A 15,577-nucleotide genomic window follows, 5' to 3' on the forward strand; every position below is an offset into this window, starting at 1 on the left:
AGGCCTCAATCTGTAGATGATCATGACGAGAGAATAATACTCCTTTACCAGGAGCCGACTTCAAGTATCTCAAAATCCTGAATACTGCTTTCAGATGATTAGCCCGGGGATCATGCATAAATTGACTGATAAGACTCACAGCATAGGCAATATCAGACCTAGTGTGAGATAAATAAATTAGTCGGCCAACTAGCCTCTGATATCTCCCTTTGTCCACTGGTTCACCATCAGTGTCTCGAAAACCCATTTGCCTCAATGGGAGTATCCACAGGAGAACAGCCTAACATGCCAGTTTCAGAAAGAAGATCTAGAGTATACTTGCGTTGAGATAAGAACAACCCTTGAGAAGAATGGGCCACTTCAATCCCTAGAAAATAGCGAAGTATGCCTAGATCCTTAATCTCAAATTCCTTGGCCAAATAATTCTTCAACTTGGAAATTTTAGCAGGATTATTTCCAGTTACAATTATATCATCGACATATACTATGAGGAGAGTAATAATGCTGCCTGATGTCTTGATAAATAAAGTGTGATCTGCATTGCTTTGTTTATAGCCAAATGTCAACATCACGGTCTGAAAACGACCAAACCATACACGTGGTGATTATTTCAGACCATACAACGCACGCTTAAGTTTACAAACCTTACCATGGGTTGCAGCAGATGAGAACCCAGGAGGGACATCCATAATACCTCTTCCTCTAATTCACCATGGAGGTAGGCATTTTTAACATCAAGCTGTTGTAGACTCCATCCTAAGTTCACAGCACAAGAGAGAATTACCCTGATAGTGTTCATTTTTGGCAACAGGTGCAAAAGTCTCCAAATAATCTATCCCATATGTCTAAGTAAATCCGCGAGCAACCAGCCTTTCTTTAAAACGATCAACAGTTCCATTAGCTTTTTGTTTAATTACAAAGACCCACTTGCAGCCAACAGCCTTCTTTTGTAGTGGAAGTGTGACAAGATCCCATGTACCACTCTTCTTTAGACCTAGCATTTCTTCGATCATGGCCTCCTTCCACCTAGTATCTGCAAATGCCTCCTGCCAAGTCTGTGGTATGGAAACAGAGGATAAAGAGGAAACAAAAGCATGCAATGATGGGGATAAAGATTCATACGAAACAACCTGTGATATTGGATGTTGCGTACAAAACCTTTTTCCCTTTCTAAGAGCAATGGGTAGATCAAGTGATGGATCAGAAGTAATAGGAGAAGTAGCAGCATCTAAAGGATTAGAAATATTACCAGAGGAGGTGTCATTCGATCCTGGGTCAGAGGACAACTCTTAGTCTGGTAATGCTGCAATGGTGGGCTGTTGTTGCCCTTTTTTCTTTCGATAATACTGTTGTGTGAAATCTTTCACTGGCTGTACCTGCTGCTCCCCTTGAACATCATTATCTAAAGGGACATGATAGTCATCAATAGGTTCATGTAGAGGAGGAATGGGAATCGGCACTTCTTCTAGAGTAGGAATGGACTCCCCCTGAAGAGGTGCCAAAGATGGAAAGAAAGCCACGGCCTCATGAAAAACGACATCCATGGAAACAAAAACACGACGAGATGTAGGATGATAACATTTATACCCCTTTTGGGTGGGAGAATAACCAATGAAAATACAGCGGAGACCGCGGGGATCAAGTTTGCCATGGGCATAGTGCTTTCGAACAAAACAAACACACCCAAAAATTTTGGGAGGAATAATATAAGAAGAAGACCCCTTCAAAAGATCAAGAGGAGATTTATAGTCAAGTACCCGAGAGGGCATCCTATTGATAAGATAAGCAGCTATTAAAACAGCCCCTCCCCAGAAATGAGAAGGAACATGCATTTCAAACATAATAGAGCGAGCTATATCAAGAAGATGTCTATTTTTGCGTTCAGCTACCCCATTTTGGGGTGGAGTGTCAACGCAACTGGTTTGATGAATAATACCCTGAGTAGCAAGAAATAATTGAAAGGCTCCATCTAAATATTCACGACCATTGTCACTCCTAAGAGTTTGAATGGTAGCTTGAAACTGAGTTTGAACCATGCTATAAAAGACTTTAAAACAGGAAAAAACTTCACTCTTGTGTCGCAGTAAGTAAATCCAAGTGGTGCGTGTGTGGCAATCAATAAAGGTGACAAACCACTTAAAGCCAGAAATAGAAGAGGTACGTGAGGGACCCCAGACATCAGAATGAATCATAGAAAAAGGCTTAAAACATCTTTTATTTGAACTAGAATAAACAGAACGAGTTTGTTTTGCTAAAACACAAGCCTCACATAATAAAGAGTGAGGGTTACAATGCTGAAATAAAACAGGAAAAATCTTAGCTAAGGTTCCTAAAGGTGGATGGCCCAGTCGACGATGCCATCGGTGCAATTCAGATAAATGATGTTCAGCAGAAGCAGCAGTAAGAGCCTAGCCAGACATAGTAACAGCATTAGAGATAAGATCATCGTCAAGCAAGTAGAGACCACCACGCATTTTACCAGTTCCAATCGTTCTCCCTATCCCCAAGTCCTGAAAAACACAATGTGAAGGATAAAAAATAGCTTTGCAATTGAGATCAGATGTCAAACTACTGATAGAAAGCAAATTAGAAGTTAACTTAGGAACATGTAAAACAGAGGACAAAGATAAAGAAGGAGAACAATGGATGACTCCCTTCCCTGAGACAGAGGAAAGAGAACCATCGGCTATTTTAATTTTATCTTTGCCTGAACAGGGAGAATAACGAAAAAATAAATTGGATTGACCAGTCATCTGGTCAGTGGCTCTGGAATCGATTATCCAAGGATGAGATAATGCCGAAGCACAATGACCAGCAAAAGAAATACCTGGTTTGGAGAAAACAAGGTTCGATTCAGAAGAGGGAACCACAGTCGAGGTAGAGGCAGGTGCAGATGAAGAGGCGAAGGTAGTCATCATACGACGAAAGGCAGCAAGTTCCTCTGCAGAAAGTGTGGTAGTAGGGTTGTAGGGGCTGTTTCAGTAGCTTCAGAAAGATGGGCCTGTGTGCCACCACGACCACGGCCACGGCCTCGACCACGACCACCACTACGACCATCAGAAGAGTCAGATGGCGAACCATGTATAACTTCCAGCAAAAATCCAGAGTATGTCGTTCCTTTCCTCAATGAGTACATTTAAGAGGTTCCTTCTCAAACGAGGAACATGTACTAGTACTAGAAGAGCTACCTCTAGAAGAAATTAAAGCAGATCTCTCTGGCTGTGTAGTTGGTAACATGGTGGAACGACGAGTATCTTCCAATTGTATCATAGAGTAGGCTAGCTCCAAAGTGGGAAAAGGTGAACGACTCAGAACTTGAGACCGAAGCTGATCATATTCCACATTAAGGCCAGTCAAGAAAGTGTATACTCTGAATTTATCCTCCCTAAGCTGAAATTTGGTAATATCAGAAGGACAATCAAGCTGAAAGTTATCATAATAGTCAAGCTCTTGCCACAGGCTACGGAGTTCACACTAGTATTCAGATAAAGTAAGTTCACCCTATTTGGTTGCCTGGATTTTTCGTTGAATATCATAAACTTGTGCATCATTCCCTACCTGGGAATAGGTACCTTTAGCAGCTTTCCAAAATTTTTCCGGCTGAATCAAGTAGTGTATAGCCACGGGCAATGGATGGAGTCATTGCACTGAGAAGAAAAGCCATAACAAGAGAGTTGTTGGAACTCCACTTGTCTTGTAATGTACCAGCTTCACTTGGTTTGACAGTGGTACCATATATATATCCCTTATAGCCCCTTGAATCAATGGAAAGAAACATTTGTGTAGACCAAAGTAAATAATTAGTGCCATCGAGCTTTATCGGGCTGACTGGAAAAGAGGGATAATCATGATGGGTCCCTTGTGTAGAAGATTGGCCAGTGTTGGTGGTAGCAGTGGATGCAGCTGAATCAGGCATACTGATAGAACTTCAGTAACCGAGAAGTGCAGGAAATTGCAAAATATTCTGCAATAGGTAAATAGCCAGCAGTTCTTCAAAATAAACTCTGCAGGGTGTATAAATAAACAACTACAGTGTTGTCAAACAAAGAGAAGCTACAGATCTGTATACAGAAAAAAATTTGCAGGTCTTCAAAAAAAAACTGCACTCCTGCAAAAAAATCTGCAGATCTTCAACAAAAAGCTGCTGCAGGTCTTAAAAAAATTGCAGGTCTTCAATAAAAAACTGCTGCAGGTGTTTTAAAACAGCTGCAGGTCTTCAAAAAAAGAGGAAAGGAGTCTGCAGATCTTCGCACAATAAGGATTTGCAGGTCCCGAAAAAAATTCTGCAGGTCTCGAGAAAAAAATCTGCAGGTCCCGAGAAAAAAAATTTCAGGTCTTAAAACATCTGCAGGTCTTCTAAATAAAATTCTACAGTGCTTCAGTCTTCAAACATGGAGAAAAAATACTGCAGGTCTTCGAGAGAAATAAATCTGCAGGTCTTCAATCTTTGAGAAAATAAATCTGCGGTCTTCTAAAAAATCTGCGGTTGCTTAACATGGAGAAAAATCTGCAGTCTTTCTTCAATCTTTGAGAAAATAAATCTGCAGTCTTCTTAAAAAATCGCAGTGCTTGATCTTCAAACATGGAGAAAAATACTGCAGTCTTCGAGAGAAATAAATCTGCAGTGTCTTTAATCTTCGAGAAAAAATCTGCAGGTCTTCTAAAATAAAATCTGAAGTTCTTCAATCTTTAAACATGGATCTCACTGTGCATGGAGATCATAAAATAGGATAAAGTAAAGGAGGTAAACTCTAGGGCAAGTACTAGATCATATTTAGATCACCTCAAAGTACTGCCCCCATGAAATAATGGAAACGAGAGAAGGGAAGAGAAAAGGAGGGTCTCGGTTGATTTAGGGTTTTAGGGTAATGGATTAGTTGATCTAGGAGAGATCAATTGTGGAGGGAGACGATGGAGGAGAGCAGAATTAATTTCTCAGATATCGAGTTTAGGCTCTGATACCATGTAGAAATAAGTAAATGGCTTAAATAATGATAGCCCTCCACGATATGTATTTATAATAGAAGAAAGGTTGACACCTATTACAAATATGACTCTAATTCTAACTAGTTAAATAGAGCTAGAATAGAACTAGGAAAGGGAAAATAACTAAAATAGAAATAACACCCCATAGGTCGATCTTATATCATGGATTGACCCATGTCACACGTAATACCCAAATACCCATATTCCAACACCCTTCCAAAGCTGAAGCCTTTTACGGATGAGGTCCAGCATAGGGGTACAGTGTTGACAAGTCAGTTTGGCAGGGATAAGAGGGAGACTAAGGTATTTGACTAGAACAGATCCAAAAGAAAACCCCATCAGGCAGAGGAGATAGTACCTATCAGCATAGTTCGAGAACTCGTTTTGTTTCGGTATTTCGAGCTGACCGAAATATCCGAAATATTCAAAATTTTGGATATTTCGGTCGAAATATTGTATTTTTTCTGGTATGTTTCGATAGGTCATTTCGGTGGGTTTTAGGCCAAGGTTAAGGCCTGAAACTTCATGGAAACCCTATTTTAGGCTATATAAACACATTTAAATGTTCAAATTGCAAAAATAGTCACCCAAAATGGTGTTTTGGATGTGCACCATTGATTGGCAACGTACGGTCGAACCCTAATGTATAAGTGTATAACTTAGTTAATTACACATTTACACATACACATTGTACATTAAACAAGTAAATTGACTTGGAACTAAGTTGGAAACATAATGACTCATAAGTTAAGTCATAAATCATAATATTAAGTACATAAGACATCAAGTCAATAACAAGTTAACAAATAACAACTTAAGAGTTGAGATTTAAGAAGATGATATCAAACATTCCAAATCACAATATGTCAATATCCCCAATTGTCCCCTACAAGGCTACAAGTCAAGTAGTCAACTAGTCATCATTCATCTCAAATGTTTACAAATTTGCTAATAATAACTACTCCGCCGTCCAGGATCAACCCCACTCATGGTCCGCTGGAGCCGACATGTATTGCTCTCCGACTGTAGGACAAATGCATGCCACGTCATAGTCTGGGAGAAGAAGCGAGTGTAGTCATCCACAGTGGCCATGTAAACTGCATCATCAACATGTCAAGGTAACCTATCCTAGGATATAGGTCACCAAATCGTGAAGAAGTACTACCCACCGATCCACTATGATATGAGTCATATGACGGCCGGGAGCATGTACGGGTTGTACGGCCGCGGCTGGTGGGTTGGGTAGCCAGTGTAGGAAAAGAAGTCATGCACAAAAGACGATCCACTATATCCTTGTGAGTGGGAGTCATACTCAAAACTGGGAATGGATGGAGAAGATATAGGCTGCTGCCCCCAAGGGTACTGCCCAGAATGCCCTTCGCCACATGGATGTGAATGAGATGAACCATGCTCTGATTGTGCTGGAGACGGACTGTTGTCTACATGAAAAGATGGGGCACGGAAATGCCTACTCGATCTACCGTCTCTATCGCCAATACTCAGTCCACCAACAGAGCCAGATAGGGCATCAATGTCCATAAGCTCAGCCTGCCTACTAGTACCACTACCACGAAATCTCGAGAATTTCGATCGAAATTTAGTATTTTTTTTATTCGAGGGGTCATTTCGTTTCGAGGGGGTCGAAATTCTCGAAATCTCGATCGAGATTTCGCGAGATTTTGAACTATGCCTATCAACATCAGAGACGCCGAAAAGGAAGATTTGGGATTTTAGGAAGTTGATGCGAAGACCCGAGAGATGCTCGAAGAGCTGTAGGGAGGACATAATGGCAGAGATAGAAGGAGGGGAAGCCTTGGAGAAGATCATGAGATCATCAACGAAGGCAAGATGAATAAGGTTGAGACTCATGTACTTGGGGATAGGAGACATAAGGTGTTGGTCCGTTTTTTCTTGGATACTCCTAGAGAGGACCTCAAGGGCAAGGGAGAAGAGAAAGGAGAGAGGGAGCAGCCTTGGTGGGTTCCTACTTTAGAGTGAAAGAACCCAGTTGGGGATCCATTGACAATGGCCGAGAAGAAGGTGGAGGAGATGCAAGAGTGGATCCATCGGACAAAAACAGGGGGAAAAGACATCTAAGTCAAGACATCACAAATAAAATCCCATCGCAGGGAATCAAATGCTTTGTGGATGTCAATTTTCATAAAGGCAACAAGGGAATGAGATTTGCGATCAAAACCCCCAAACAATTTCCGAACAAAGGAGGATGTTATTGGAAATACTTCTGCAGGAAATGAAAGCCAATTGGTTAGGGCTAACTAAGGAGGGGATAACAAGTTGAAGCCTATTAGCCAGGATTTTGGCTATGAATTTGTAGAGGAGGTTGCAGAGGGAGATAGGTCTGAAGTCAAACAAGGAAGAGGCTCCCTCCTTTTGGGGATGAGGCAAAGAAAGCTCTGGTTGGTTCTAGGAAGTTGGATGGGATTAAAGAAGAAACTACGAATAGCTTTGATAAGGTCTTCTTTGATGATGTCCCAACTAGCCCAGAAAATCCCCATACTGAACCCATCGCAGCCCAGGGCGCAATTGGAATTATGAAAGAGAACCGCTTTAAGGATCTCATCTTTAGAGGGGATAGATTGGAGGGAATCAAAAAGGGAGGGGGGAGGGCTGAAGAGGGAGTAGACCGAGGTACCATCCTGAGCGAGAAGCATAGGATGGAGTTGGAATTCGAACAGGCTTTCATAGATCGATGGAAGTAAGCCGTATTGGAATCCCCAAGCTCCAGTCATTTGATATGGGATTTTTGGCGGAGAAAACTCTCTTCTTGGAAGGAGAGGGAAGAGAGCTCGATGGAGAGCCTTTTCTCTTCCTCAGCCAACAAAGGGTTTAACATTTCAGCCTGAAGCTGAGATTGGACAAGGGAGAGATTAGAGCGGTAGGACACTTGGAAGGTAATGTTGCCGAAAGAGGTCAATTTCTAGATTTTGGGAGCATCTTTGGAATTATGGAGCTTTTTTGCAAAAGAAAGGAGAGGCAGGGAGAAACAGTAGACATGTTTATCCCAAGCCTCTCGGATAGTGGGAAGGAATTGAGAATGGGAGGTCCATATATCTAAGCTGAAGGGTTTTGGACCAAAGGAGTAGGATTGGATTAGAAGATGACAGGGACTATGGTTGGACATACCAAGGAGGAGGAAGTTGGCATGGGAGTTATGGAAAAGAGAGAGCCAAGCTTCATTGAGAGCAGCCTCCAAGTTTCTCATGGCCAAATCTAACAATGTTGGAAATCTCCACCTACTCCCTAGGAGAGATAGCCAACCCTGGATTTAAGGAGAGAGAGAGAGAGATCAGCCCATAAAGGGATTTGGTCAGCTGCTCGGTTGAAAGTATACACAACAGAGAGAGAGAGAGAGAAAGAGGTTAAGGAGTTGGAGAGGGAACGATGAAGATGGAGGAGTTAGGGGGAGGAGAAGGAGATAGAGATACGGATTTTAGAGGGATCCCACATAATCGAAATACGACCATTAGGGGAATGGTCATAGTCGGAAAGGAAGGACCAAGAGGGGGCAATTGAAGAGGCAATGCGGGATGCATTCTCTAGACACGGGTTTCGAGAAGAGCACAGAAAGAAGAGTGAGTGGATTTGATTAGGGTCTTAATGTTTGCATTCTTAACTAGAGAATTAAGACCCCTGATATTCCAGATTAATCCAGAAGACATAGAGAACTAAAGGGTGGTGCACAACAATCCCTTAGGGGGAGACTTTTGTACTGCCTACAGGAGTAAGCGATCAAAGGGTGCTAGGCCAGGGAGGGGGGACAAAAAGGGGACAAGGTGGAGGGGGCTCGGATGAGCTTCTGGGGGAGGGGGAGTAGGTCCCTACCAGTTGGGGTAGCGAGGGTGGCTCTCATCGGACAAAGGACCACTGGACCGGGGGAGGGGGTGGGTTAGAGGGGGGGTTAGTTAAAGAAGGAGGGTTAAGGTGTGGCCGGTTTGGGGTTAGAGGGGGGTAGTTCAGATTTGGGTAAAGGGTATTTCGAAAATTGGGAGAGGGATGAACCAGGTTTCGAATGGGCTAGGGATAAAGGGAGTTGTGGGTCGAGGTTAGAAGCGGATAAATGGGAGTACATGGAAGAAGGGTTTAGGGGAGGACCAGGGTTAAAGAGGGGAATAGGGTTAAGGTGGAAAGAGACAGAACGAGAGGAGGGTGTAGGTAGAAGGGGGGGAGGGAATGGCGAGAGGATATCTTGGGAGGGGGAATGGGGCAGTTGACATGGTTAGGGAAAGGGTGGTAGGCAGTGACAGAGGGAAGAGTTTCGGTTGTTGGGTGCAGGTAAAGGGGAGCAGGGTTTAAAGTATCGGTGCGTATCGTACCGTATCGGCTGATACATCTTGGTACCGGTCGGTGTCGATACGATACATACCGATACGTATCTTTTTTTTTTTTAAAAACAATGTATCGATTGTATCGACCGATACATGTCGATACAATACAGTTGATATGTATCGATACAGCCGATACGTACTGTTTTCAATATTTTATTATTTTTTTTAAATGTATCGGTCGATACATATCAATACGTATTGATACACATGCCTTTTTTCATATTTTACACCAAACACGAACCAGAACCCTCCGCGTCGCGAACTAAATCTCAACTTTTTCTCCCTTCGGGTCGCGCCACAAAATATGTCGGGTCAGGTTGGATCCACATCGCACTCGAATCCTTGGAATACAAGACATACTAAACACTTGAAGGGAAAAGGTAGGTTTTTTTCAAAAAACTTGATCTTATGCCTCAAATCTTGCATTTTAGTTCTTTTATTTTTTTGCTATGATTTAAGGAGAATAGGTTCAACTAACTATTAGATGCATGCTTTGTATACATTTGCAAGTATTTGAACTCAAATCCACCATTTTTCACCCAAAACCAAAAAAGGCTTCCTTAAAGGTCAGTATTGTGCTTATGTTCAGTCAGTACACAACATCATCCTAGTTGCTCTTATTCTTGATGACCCTTGCAGACATGAGTTTGATCCAGTTGGCTTAATGGTTGTTGTAATAGTTTCCATTGGTTAGGCGTAATAGTTACCAATGGTTAGGTATGGTAGTTACCCATGTGGTTTGTTGTGTTACTAAGGGTTTGTTGTAATAGTGTTTAGGGTAGCTATAAATAGCACCCTCCTCTCATTTGTAAGGCATCCTTTGAAAGACAAGAATACAAACCCATATTTGGTATCACATTCTTCATGGCAATAGAGTGACTTTGCATGTAAGAAATCTCATCTTTTATAACAATTTAGAAGTGTCGCACTTGTGTGGTTATATATTATTCACAATTCTTAGTGTATATGCATGGAATATGACATATATTGCTTGTTTATATTGTTTTTTGTGTCCAAAAATGTATTTCCATGTGTATTTTGATCATTTTCATGCGTTTCTGCACCGATCGATACGTATCTCCGATACAATACGATACATCTTTTAAAATCGCCCGACCAATACGAAACCCGATACCAATACTTTAAACCATGAAGGGGAGCAGACCAAGGAACCAACTGAATGTTACCTTCGAGGGAGAGGCTTTAACCACGAGGTCGAGGTTTATCTTGGCAGCTAACTGCAACGATAAGAACCTGCGAGATCAAAGGGATCTATGAGACCAGAGGGGTCAGAGGCCTTGGGACCAGTGTATTAGGGTCAATTGAGCATCCACTAGAGCTTGGGGGACCTGGAGATTGAGAGCATCTGAAAGAACCGGCATAACTTGAACTTGGGACCAACAGATCTGAGGAAGAAACCAATGGCTCGATGGGAGCATGAGAGGTGACCATAGACAGCGACAGCGACCGCAACTGAGGCTGCCTCTGCGATTGCAACTGCGCCTGGGACAGGGCTGGGGGAACCGATGTGCTGAGGGAGGCTTGGTAGACCTGAAGTTCGAGAAAACGAGGTGGCAAAGACTTTGCAGCTTCATTATTGAGATTCAAACCCATCTAGGGAATAGGGAAGGAGGGTTGAGGCCTATCAGGAGGAGAGCCGGAGGCAGGTTGTTCTTGGAGACGGCGGTTGAGGCGGCGAGACTTCATCTGGCCATAACTTGGTTCTCTTGAGAAGGTCGGAGGGTGCGGAGGAGCTGGATAAAGAGCAATGTCCGGGGTCTGAGGCAAGGCAGGGGAGCATGGATCCTTGCGGCGATCAATGGAGGTAGAGGGTGCTAGAGTTATTGAAGAGACCAACTCTGAAGGTGCTGGCAATTCCACTTGGACAACAATAGAGACCACATGGAACTCTACAAATGGCGAGGAGGCTAGTGGGCCTTACCAGAGCAAGTCTTAGACTGATTACCAAAAATCTTGCAGTGGATACAGTACAGGGGAAGTCAATTGTAGTAAATGGGTTGTTCGAAACTAAACCCATCGTCTTCCACGATGGAGATGGACGAGGGTGGAGTGAAAGTCTGTTGATAAATCGACACAGATCTAAGCAAAAGTGAGCCTATCCATCTTCTTTGTGCAAACATTAGAGTGGAGGGGGAATCCAATGATTGAACCAATAATGCTAAGGTATTCTGGGCTCCAGTAGTGAAGGGGGAGACCAGGCAGAGAAACTAAAGGGGGATAGAGCTGAAGACGACCTTGTGGAGTTGCAGGTAAGAATCCCACTGGCGAAGGAAGATAGGCTTAGTACCAACAAGCCAAGGAACCCCGTCAAGAGCACGAGCTTTGGATTCATCAGAGAAGAACTTGAAGATGAACATACCATTTAATCAATCAGTCCACTTCGGTGGCAGAGGCATGCACGAACTTGAAGACTGTCTAGCTTTTGCGAGGCTTTGTGTTGAAGTTTTAGCAAAAGAAGCTCCTCCTTCCTCCATTATTGTGATCAACGATGAGGGCCACTCATTTAATCAATCAGTCCACTTCGAATGGCTTCTTCCTCTATGTCTAATCTACTAGGTCTTCGGACACGATGCCAAGCTCTGCCCGCCTAAATCCTCTTCCACGGTGGACGCCCCTACTAACCTTCTGGTGACCTCTACAGTTGATGACCCAGTCCCCAGTCACCATCGCTCCTCTATTTACCCTTCCCCTGTTCCCTCATCCATCCATGGTGCTTCACCCTGCATCGACCATCACTCTCCTAGTAGAGGCCGTTGGAGAAGCCGTCGTCAACGAACTAGACGTCTGAAAGACAAACCAGCCTTGGGTTCCCCCCTCTACATGACCAGACCTTCGTTGCCCCTTTCCTCCCATCGGTCCATCCCCTCGCTTTCTGAAACCATTGGTCCAAATGCATTTTCGGTCCTATCGCTTGATGCATCTCCATCAGCTGACACCACCTTTGTGCCCCCTTCTATGACGTTTACAGATCTCCCTATCGCCATAATCTCTCCCCTCTGTTAGTCATCTGGTCACCATTGCCTGGCGCACCTTTCAGTCCATCCACAGAGCTCCACTTCCCGTTCCTCTCCCCCGAGATGCTTAGCCTTACCCTACCCCGCCTTCCTCTTCATTTGGTGAGATTCTGCCCCGTTTTCAAACCTCCTTCCCCACGATTCTTCTTTCATCCTCATCTTCTGCTTCGTTGGGGCCCACAACTCTCCCCTTGGGCCCTATTCTGTCCCTCCTGCTGGGCCTTATGCCTCTTTTAACGCATCCCTCGGCTTTAGTCCCAATCCTCATGCCCTACACCTAGGTCTATTGGGCCATTCTCCCCATCTGAATGGACCTCAACCCCATGTCACTAATCATTTCTATCGTGTGTCTATCCCTCCCAGCCCAGCCCACCTCCCGCATTCCTTTGGTCCATTGCCTTCAAGGGAAGGCCTCTCTCCTCGACTCCCCCAGCCCTCCCCCTTTTGGCCTACCTATTTCTGCCCCATGAAACCACCAATGGGACGGACCGCCCCAATCCTCAAATTTGTGCCCATCTCCCCCCCCCCCTCTGATCTTCTCCAGCCCTCTGTTGTCCTTCATCCCCCCCTTTCATGTCTACCGCTGGCGAAATGTGAGCTCCCCTCCTTTCCCTAAGAAGTGCCCCCCCCCCCCCCTCAGGACTTCTCCTTGCCCATCAATGAGAAGCTTTTGCCTCTAAGTATGGATATTAACAACCATGTTCTATGCTGGAACAATTAGCCTTGGCAAAGTGGGTTTCCTTGTAAATTAAGCTTGTTTTCGGGTTGTTATTAGGTCGTCCCCCTTTTTTTAGCCTCTTGTGGTTTCTTGGGGCTCTTCCCCTTCTCTTGTGCAGGCCTTTGCCTCCCCCTTTGTAAAGGCAAGGCCTTGTATTTTGGCTCCCCCCCCCTACTTTTCCTTTGGTAATGAATTTTTTATTCATCCAAAAAAAAAGTTTCTAACATTATTTTCTTCTCATGTTGTCAACTAGACTACCTTGGATGATTAGATTTGTTGTCATTTGAAGCAATTTTTTTGAAAGTGCATTTCATTTATTTTAATAATTGCCTTTTTGTCTTGAACATTGAAAACAGTTGTCCACGAAAAAAAGGAGCACTTTGTCGAGTTACCTCCAGAGATTTGTCAAATGAAGATAATTGGGTTTTCGAAAGACATAGGGAGTTCAGTGTCCCTATTACCATCAATAATGCATCGTCTGGAAAATCTACTTGTGGCAATTGAGCTTAAGGACATGTTGTCAGATTCATTCCCAGAGGGATCTAAAGTTACTGCTTCTCGTGTAAGGCCTTCTCAAATAATATTTAAATCTATTTTGACAGCTTATCTTATGAAATTAGTTTGGATGGCAATGTTTAATTCAATATCTGTGGTCTAAATATATTTTAGGTCTTAGAAGCTCTCACAACGGAGAAGTGTTCAGAGCGCTTTTCGCTTGAAAGACTTGAAGTACTTGGTGATGCTTTCCTCAAGTATGCAGTTGGAAGGCACCTTTTTCTTTTGTACGAAGCTCTTGATGAAGGAGAATTGACCCGGAGACGTTCTAATATTGTAAATAACTCTCATCTATACAAACTAGCAACTAGGAGCAATTTACAGGTAATTTAATTTGTTATAGTTCATTGATCATGTGGTAACCTAGGCTATTTGTAGGGCTTCTTGTATTTCCCATCCCTTATTGTGAAATAACTTTCATGCAATTCATATATTAATGTCATTTTGTTCTCTGGTAATTTAAGAAATACATATTAAGAGGTGGGAGAACCACCCCTCCCTTGTATTCTCTTTCACATAACTCGTACATACAATTCATAATTACGCATTTACAAGATTCACATTTATCGTACATACGCTCATACAACTTGTCATGTAACATCTCATAAAAAACTTCACATCATATTGCATTTCATATACAATCCACTTACATACTTAACTTAGTTACAACAAGACAGCATTCAATAGTTCACATCATGCTCTTATGTTTAGGATTCTTATATTTGTTTGCAGTCTAATATTGGGGTTTCATTAGTAAAATATGTTGTTTTTCTTATATGAATTTGAATTTGGATGATTGTTGTTGTTCGTTGCTTTCTATCACTGAAGTCGACATTCACATTTCAGGTTTATATACGCGATCAACCATTTGATCCTTGCCAATTCTTCACGTTTGGCCGTCCTTGTCCAATAATCTGTGATAAGGACACAGAAGCAATGATTCATTGTCAGAAAAAAAGTGGAAGTGTAGAAGAAGATGGAGCTGATGTTAGTGATGTGATGTGCAATAGGTGCCATCACTGGTTATACAAGAAAACCATTGCAGATGTGGTGGAAGCCCTGATTGGAGCATTCCTAGTTGACAGTGGCTTCAAAGCTGCAATTGCATTTCTTAGATGGATTGGCATAGAAGTGGACTTTGTAGATTCACAAGTTTCTAAAATTTGCATGGCAAACCAACGCTACATGTCGCTTGCTGATTCTGTGGATATTGCTGCCCTGGAAAAAAATTTGTTAGGATATGAGTTTCTGCATAAAGGTCTTCTTTTACAAGCAATTGTGCATCCTTCTTACAACCATCCTTTAGGAGGATGCTATCAGGTATACACTTTGTTCCCTTCTAGAAGTAAAGCAGGACCAGGATTTTTCCTTGAATTATTTGAACCCATTCTCCAAAGCATTTCATGTTAACATATTTAGTAACACTCCTGCTGCCTTACCAGCGACTCGAGTTTCTTGGAGATGCTGTCTTGGATTACTTAATAACATCCTATCTGTATTCAGTTTATCCAAAGCTAAAGCCAGGCGAGTTGACTGATTTGAGGTCAGTGTCTGTAAGTAATAATTCCTTTGCCCGCATAGCAGTTAGCCGATCCTTCCACACATATCTTATCTCTGATTCGGATAGTCTCTCTGAGGCAATTGCAAAGTTTGTGACTTTTGTGCGGACACCTTCTTCAGAAAAATGCCTAAATGAGGGGCCTAAATGTCCAAAGGTATTTCCTTCATATCTAGATTCTGTATATGCTGTGTCATTTAGCTTACTATGCTGCAATTAGGAGCTTCTTATCTTTAGTCACCAAATTTATTTAGTATATCAGTCTATGAACCTATGTGATTCCCAAAACTGCTTATTTGTTCTAATCAATAACAAGGATATGTTTTGGTGAAAAAGAGTGTATATAAGGGGGGAAAAATTGTTCAGCATGGAAAGAAAG

At 42.7% G+C, this 15,577-nt stretch overlaps 1 protein-coding gene across 2 annotated transcripts in view; it reads left to right on the plus strand.

Annotated features, from left to right (window-relative positions):
• Nucleotides 1-15,577, plus strand: part of LOC122667913 (endoribonuclease Dicer homolog 4-like) — a 106,348-nt gene that overhangs the window by 64,737 nt on the left and 26,034 nt on the right. For both annotated transcript variants that reach the window (XM_043864397.1, XM_043864396.1), the window contains exons 18-21: nt 13,442-13,647; nt 13,755-13,964; nt 14,487-14,960; nt 15,083-15,355. In XM_043864397.1, the coding sequence (XP_043720332.1) occupies nt 13,442-13,647; nt 13,755-13,964; nt 14,487-14,960; nt 15,083-15,355 (1,163 nt within the window). The remainder of the gene's footprint in view (nt 1-13,441; nt 13,648-13,754; nt 13,965-14,486; nt 14,961-15,082; nt 15,356-15,577) is intronic.

The sequence above is a fragment of the Telopea speciosissima genome, chromosome 7 (genome assembly GCF_018873765.1).
Source record: "Telopea speciosissima isolate NSW1024214 ecotype Mountain lineage chromosome 7, Tspe_v1, whole genome shotgun sequence".
Taxonomy (NCBI): Eukaryota; Viridiplantae; Streptophyta; class Magnoliopsida; order Proteales; family Proteaceae; genus Telopea; species Telopea speciosissima.